The sequence below is a fragment of the Pygoscelis adeliae genome, unplaced genomic scaffold, assembly GCF_000699105.1.
Source record: "Pygoscelis adeliae isolate BGI_AS28 unplaced genomic scaffold, ASM69910v1 Scaffold95, whole genome shotgun sequence".
Lineage (NCBI taxonomy): Eukaryota > Metazoa > Chordata > Aves > Sphenisciformes > Spheniscidae > Pygoscelis > Pygoscelis adeliae.
The window spans coordinates 1,753,558-1,761,476 of NW_008824869.1; the positions used below are offsets into that span (position 1 = coordinate 1,753,558).

The 7,919-nt window shown below is 36.4% G+C and overlaps 1 protein-coding gene across 1 annotated transcript in view; it reads right to left on the bottom strand.

Annotated features, from left to right (window-relative positions):
• RECK (reversion-inducing-cysteine-rich protein with kazal motifs) overlaps positions 1-7,919 on the bottom strand; it is a 73,704-nt gene that overhangs the window by 32,309 nt on the left and 33,476 nt on the right. Inside the window, exon 6 of the mRNA XM_009324495.1 lies at positions 7,548-7,595. Coding sequence (XP_009322770.1) covers positions 7,548-7,595 — 48 coding nt within the window. The remainder of the gene's footprint in view (positions 1-7,547; positions 7,596-7,919) is intronic.

Genomic DNA, 7,919 nt, shown 5'->3' on the forward strand with positions numbered 1-7,919 from the left:
CATTCCTGGAAAGACAGTTCTGATGAAAATCTAAGAGCCAAAAGAATTATTTACTGTATCAAAAGATGGAAGACTCACATTTTAACTTAGATTTGAAAAGCCTCAAGCCTTGATGTTTGTTTGTATCATGCCATTAATGATTTTATTTTATGCTGTAATTTAAATCACAAGTTCCAACTTGCCAATTACTCTTTATGCCATGTAAATCACAGTGCCACAATCCTGTTTTCTACAGTCTCACAATTATGTAATCTTTTGGATAACATATTTTTGGATAGTGAGATATGTTAACAGTCAAACACAAGATTTTAAAGAGGTTAGTCCCAATACTGTAGTGAGCAGTGTCATTTTCTTCTATTTACAGTCAGGAATTCATTTAAACCATGGGTAAACCATGGCAGATGTGGCACTGAAATAATGACCCTAAGAGAATAAACACAAATCTAACTCGAAAATGTAAGTTAGTTTTCCATGAACACCAGCTACTTATAATTTCACTGATCATGAAAAAAAGCACAGATCTATCGAGAACACCTCACACAAAAAGTCAAAAGTCTGCCTTACATAAAACAACGCCCAAAACCTCACAAAGTAACAATTCAGACATTGTATTTTCATTCTTCTAATATCCTCTACCAAATTTTAGATCTTTTCTCCCAAGAGCACAGATACTGCATAATTTCTCTGAGACTGAGAATGAATTTGTAGCAACATTCCGCATCCCAGCAGCAAGTTTTCATCTGATTCACTTCAGATTTTCCCTCTTTACGACCCATAAAGCAAATCCTGTCACCCATTCATCTGTGTAACACGGATGAGGGCCAAGAGAACTCATGGAAACAGAACACGTAGACAGAGTCGCCATCCTACATCTGTAAAGAACAGATTTACACTCTTGCCTAAAGGCTCATGCCATACATCTTTCTCTATGGATGCCAGACAATGGTTATCAGAAAGTCACTGTTTCAGTGTGGCCACCTCGTTTCTTTGGGACCTTCTGGGTATAAAAAAAGAAACAACTGTCAGACAGGAATTGCCATACACAACATCGCTCAGACCCAGAACTGACTGTCTGCAGAAGCTGCTGGAATTAGACTTCTCCACACCCACCCTGTACCGAGCACTGGAAGGTGCCATACTAACCCGCTGGATAGAAAGCAGCAGTGTAACTTTGTTAATGAACGCACTGGGACAGCAGAGGCTCCTGAAAAGGCTGAAGTCTGTCTGTCACGGCTTTACCGAAGTACTTGACCATACTGTTAGCACAAACAATACTTAGAATCGTGATGTAATGCTGCTATAAACTCAGCTAAAAATTGTCATGTTATTTAAAAGTTGAATGTTACAAAAAAATTATTAAAAAGCAGTTCAGGGATAATAGTGTCACTGGCCCTCTTAGCTCAGATTGCCATTCACAACTACACACAAAACCGAGAAGAATGTTGAGAAGATTATGTCTACCAACGTTCCTCCTCTAAAGAAGGGCTCAAGTTGAGACAAAACTATCTTCTTATAGTAATTTTACACACCAATTTTATACAGGCAGGATGCCCTAACCAGATAATAAATCTTCCTTCTGTACTTTGAACCTGTAGTTTCACAGACTGATGAATCACTGTCATAATGCTCGTATTTCTGTTAAGAGGAGGTGGTCTTACTTCTCTTTTCCACCACCTTTTCAACTCTCCTCTCCCTGTTCCCCATTGTATAGTCTTGTGTATGCCTTTACACCAGCTCTGGCACTAATCATCTTCTCATGACCTGATTTTTCTCAGCAACCCTGCTGAAATCTCCTTTTTCTTATCTCCTAGGAATTTAAATCAGCAATTTCAACAGGTATAATGCTAAGTTAGAATAGGATAGAATCATCTTTTAGATATCATCTTTTAGAAGAACCTGCCAGATGCCGGAGGCAGAGTAAGGTAAGGAGAAGTATATTTGTATGGCTAGCACTGGGAGGGAATGTGCGTGGAAAAAGGGCAGTTGCAGGAAGGAACAGGAAGAACTTCACTTGCACTGAGTTGTTAAAGCAACTCACCATATTTCATGAAACCAGAGTGCCTGTAGCCACCACAGAATACAGTGCTAGTTAGGGTGCTGACTTTGCTCTTTGTGTAGGTCTGGATAATTGTTCAGTTTCCCAGAAAGTACAGGTACACATGTGGGGAGTGCTATACAGACATGAGAGAATCTTAAAGAAAAACATAAAAAATTAGGGTGTAGTCACCTGCTCGTAAATAAAGCTGATAACAGCATTAACAGTCAGTCTGATTTGAATTACTAACCATAACTTCATTACAGAACACGGGATTAATGCCCATCTCCAGTAAAGTAGCACTCATATTTAAGAAATCAGCAGCTTTTCTGCCCACTCAAGCTTCCTTCTGAATCTGCTAGTGAACTGTCAGAAGAGAAAGACCGAGAAAACAAAGCAAAACATAAAACACAGATATAGGTAAGGAAAAACAAAACAAAACAAAAACCCACAAAAAACAAAAGAGCAGAAAAGGATGTTCTCTTTAAAGGAAGAACTAAGTCATCAAGATCTGGGAAAATGAGGATAAAAAGGCAATACTGTGTACACACACAGAGTCTGACACTCCATTTTCAACTTGTGAATAAAATATTAAGTGAACAAAGACAGCAATATTGAAGTTTATAAAACACAAACATAATAATTTGTTTTACTTGTGCATTAATCTCATCTTTCAGACTTCTCTTTTTTTAAAACCAAATGTTTCTGAAACTGGTGACTAAAGCCAGTGAAACTATAAGCAGAAGGAATGGAAAGTGGCAGGCAGACACAGGCCACACAATCATGTATGCCTCAAAGAAAACAGTCTCAAAGATCTTTTAGTGTTATGGAAATTGAAAAAGGCAATTGAAGTTTATCCAGCAGAGAACGCTGTCCAGTCTTCCTCACCAGAAGCTCCTTGAAGAAAGATTTTAGCCAGTACTGCAGGACCTAACTGGTTTCGCTCTTTTTGGAGCTCATCAGCTGCAGGTAACGGCTCAAAAAACAAAATGCATGCACACAAACACATACAGAGGAGAACATTTTGCTAAAGGAATAAGTCTTCTGCATTGTAAGGCATGCTTTTGTAAGCACATTTTTTCTAAATAGCTGCCTCTAGTGTCTTGAATGAAAAGTGACACTGAAGCTGTTCTTTCACACCAGAAATCAAGAGTATTTTGCTAAAAATCAAAGATTATTTTCCTCCCTAAAAATTGTCATGGTATCTGTATTCTGCTATCTCTGGCAGAAAAATAAGTTTAGTATTGTTGTCTTGGGCAACCTAACCATGTTAAATATTTGAATATAGCTCCTATTCAATTAAAGCCATCTTAATTTAGAAGTATTACCTACAGTTAACAAATACACTAGGAAACAAAATGCTTCACTCTACGAGAACAGCAATGAAAGTCCTGTTAATCTCTCCTTGACTTCATTTAATCTTTGAATGTATCAACAGAAGGTAAAGTCAGAAGGTAACATACTAAGGTTTAGTGGAGTCAGCTGAAGTTTCAAATGATGGTGCACAACTGTTAAGAACTTTAAAAACTTGCAGTAATTAACAAGTAAGACCAAGATTTTCCTCAATTATGTAAACCAGTAAAGAAGTGAGAACACTTGCACAGTAAGGTAGAACAAAATCACTAGAACTTGAATTTTGGCAAGATCATTGAGTGTTCTATCAACCTTCTTTGAACAGTAGAGAATAGACAAAAAGCAGCAGAAGATAAGATGACGATATTATCAGCTACAATGTGTAGTATATGGTCAGAGTCCACCCTGAATTCCTTAAGTAGTACTTCCAGAGGCCACACACAGCCATATGCCTTAGGAGTTCATTAAAACTGTTTTGCAATCTTTTCCTAAACGATGTCCTAAACAGCCCCTTGAGTTCTAATCTGCTGTCTCTGAGTAATCCACACAAACAATTAGATAAGAACTAAAAACTGCTAACTGCATTTTTCAGAAGGGGTAATTAGTAGCCAGCATTCACTAAAACCTCAGCATAAAGCAGTATCAGATGACCCTAGAAGATAAAACAAGCCAATGCTGTAGCACAGTGAATACTTTTCTGAATCCCTACTACAGCACTTGAAGCTGCAGGCACTGCATTTGAAGTTTCTGTATTTAAAAACTGTAAGAAAATAAAGTCAGATTAAGCTAAACAGTGCTCAAATCTGTGAGAGCAAAAATACCTTTAAACAGTCCAAGGACATCAAAAGTATTTACTACTGTGTGTCAAAAATAGTTTTAAGAGCAGAAGCTAAATAACTGGCAAGATTTCCAATTATATTTTGACCGCATGGCAGATGTTAATAGTGCTCAGCTGCAGCAAAGCTCTCATAATGCCAATTAACTAAAGAAGTTTGAATGTCTTATTTAGTACACATGGAATAAGAACTGGAGTTCTTAACGTGCAGAGAGGTGAACTCACAGTATAAAGTGTAGAGACTCAAGAGCTGCAATCTAATGGAAATTTTAGTACTACCCTTTCCATGCACAGCAGAAAGAAAAGTGATCTTAAATGCAATAATAAAGCCTTTACAGCTTATTTCAAGCTTTATAAACTATTTTCAGTTACTCTTCCAAGCATGTATTCCATGCGGTCTCTTCAAAAAGTGAACCTCAACTTTACACAAAACTTTTAAAAATAGGAAAATCAGAAAATCCTACATACAATCCATACAGTCTCCACTTCTTTTTTCTTCTTCCTTTGACTATTACCTACCTTCTTTTTAGAGGAAGATGAACAGGATAGCAGAAAGCTCGAAGAAGTAGTGAAAGATAAAAGAGTTGAGATGCATAGAACTAGAGAAAAAATGAAGATGACAAAATGAGTGTCTGAGAAGCAGAAGATTGGAAAAAGGACTACCACAATAAAATCTTTCAAAAGAAGGCAAATAAAGTACATTTCAGTAAATTAAATTTTAATGTGTTAAATTTTTTAATTTCTGTATGCAGTGCTACTTGAAAATAAAAAGTGTTTAACAGGACACGCCATTGTCAATGCACTGATCAAAAACTAATAGCTTATTACAACATGATTCATTTCTAAAATGTGTAAAATCTCCAAATTAGAAGAATCACAAGCTTCATAAATATTTACAGTAAAAGTGATCCAGAAACATATGATCAGCAGAAAAAGCATCTTCAATTAGTCTTGTGAAAAGCTGGCACATCAATGCTGAAGTGATTCTGCTACTGTACAACCTGAGACTCTGCTTAGCAACTTCAAACTTTGTGACACCTCCTGCTTGGAGTTTGGGGATTTTTCACTGCTCTAAACCCTATGCCTTACCCTTGAAGACTTACCTCATTCTTCACGCTCACTAACTTAGTGGGAAGCTGAAGGGTAACTCATGAAGTTGCTTCCCTAATCTCAAAAGATTACAGAAAAGTACTATGCACAGTTCAGTCAACTATTGTAAGTAGCTTGTGAAAATCCTCAGGAAATCCTTACGTGAGTATGTAAGAAAGCTATGACAGTGTTTACAAAAAGGGAATTATACTTTTATAGTCTTAATTCAGCTAGTTTTTACTTACATGTCATGTACTTATATATTCAATACCTCAATAACAGACTGGAGAGCTCATGAACAAGCACTATGATCTATATTGTAAACTAATTCTCAAATGGGATCCTCATTTTTAGTGAATGAAATATGAATTCTTAAACACAAAGGCAAACACAGTATGTATGACATTGCATTTATGTGATTCACAGGCTGTTTCTGATCTCATGTCACCTCTTTCAGTTTTAACTAGCCACTCCCTTCCCAGTTGTTCTGTTTCTTTCCCAGCCAACCCAACTGAATACAAAGTATGGTACTCGTCACAGACACAGAAGCTACTTACAAACTACAGAGGGAGCAGGACACATTTACCAAGGCACTAAGAAAATTTTTTTTTTAAGAAAAGGAGAAAGAATGACTAGGGTGTGAAAAAGTGCAGGTTCCCTCCAGAAATATTTTTTGGAATCTCCTATCTTAGGCAAAAGTTCCTTGAATTTTATACAACCAATGGGTCTCTCGAGAGCACTGTAAGTACTATTTTTCATGAGTACCTGTAAGCCTAGATACATAGGAAAACCCACTGTCATACAAAATTCTGTAATAACTGAAGATCTACCACGTCAGATACTTAATTTCTGTTCCTAACACAGTATCTATATCTACTACACCTAGTGCCCAGTAAAAAAGTTCTCTTTCGTTCTTCACCAACCAGGAGACTGATTCCTCCTTCCATCACTTTTCTCCCTCTCCTTCTCTTTTAGTGTTGCACAGATAGAATGAGTTAAGGTTTTCTGTACAATAACAGCAAGATCACTCTTGAATAAGAGGGACCCACTTTCCAAAATTCCAGATAAAAACTGGAAAAAGAAGAACTAGGAAAAGTAAATAAGATGACTATCACCATTTTGTAGTCATTCTTTAATCTCTTACCTTTCCTCTCCCGTTCTCCTTCAACCCATATTGGCCAACCTCCTACAGCAATGCAGAAATCCAGAAAAAAAGAAGGAAACAGACCAGCATAATAGAGGAGAAGCTTACAGATGCTGACAGTATAGCATATCATAGCATGAAAGGAGACAGAACAACTTAAAATGAAAATTCATTTTTAAGAGAACAATCTATGCTAACGTTAACAGTGAAGAGTCTAGGAAAATACTCCATAGACTGTTTAGATAAAAGGACCAAGGGGAGGGGGGGGGGGGGGCGGGGGGGGGGAGGAATTTAATGTTTCCTGGAAAAACAGGAAACCTGCTACACTTCTGCCCAAATCAAGAGAAGAGAGAATTGTCTGATATCCTGAACTGTTGATTCTAAGCAGAATTTATGCAGGACTGCCTAATTCAGGGCAGGAGGAAATGAGATGAAAGCGGGGAGGAAGAATCTAGCTTTTAATTAAGAAATGGATCGAAAGAAAAGAAGTCCTAGCAGAAGAGCATTTCTGCAAAGTGTGTTAAAAAGGATATAGGTAAAGGCAGATTTCTGAAAATATCCTGATGATTAATTTTGAGAGCAGAACAGTAAAAATAATTGCAAGCATTCATAGTTTCACTGATGTTACAAAAAATTATTCATTTGAAATTATTTACATTAGAATAGGATACTTAAAAGGTTATTCTTTCCTGAGTTTATTTCTTTAGGTCACTTTTAAGCTGACTCTCCCACTATAGAAGCGGAAATGTTTTTGACGGAATGAATGCTCACAATGAATGCCAACTTTCCTCAGAACTCCTATGAAACAAACTTTTTGGAATCCATGTCTCCATTTTGAAAGTTGCGTCTTTTTAGTGAAATTAAGACATATGCAAGTCTAAAAAAAGACAAGGCCTTTTTACAGAAAAGATTGTATTTTTACAAAAACTGTAGAGACAGGTAACTTACATTTGGATGAAAATGAGTATATCCAGAAATATGACTATAAGAAGACTGGACTTTCCCTCTTCTATAGGATACTTATTACAGAATTTATAAAATTTAAAAAAGTTGATTTTTAATAAGATCTATCCAGACACATATACACATACCTCATATTCCTTCCTGCAGATCTTTAAAACATCATTCTTTGCAGAAGCCTGAAAGACAGATAAATTTCTCCATTTGTAGTAGAAAATAATAAAATCATGTTGCAAAATAAAGATGATTCTACCTTTATATTAACTGTGATAACCATGGATTCATGATCTATTTAAATGTTCCTTTTTAAGAACCTAAAGAATCCATGTAAAGCTTTAAGAAAAAAAGCAGAAACCATGACTGTCAATATTACATTTAATTAAAAACCAAACCCTCATATTTCTGCACCAAGTTAGCTGATACCAGAAGCACACAAAGCAACTTTGTTTTTGTGAAAGGTTTACCAGAAACGGAAGAACTTGAGCATAAAAATCTCCCTATTT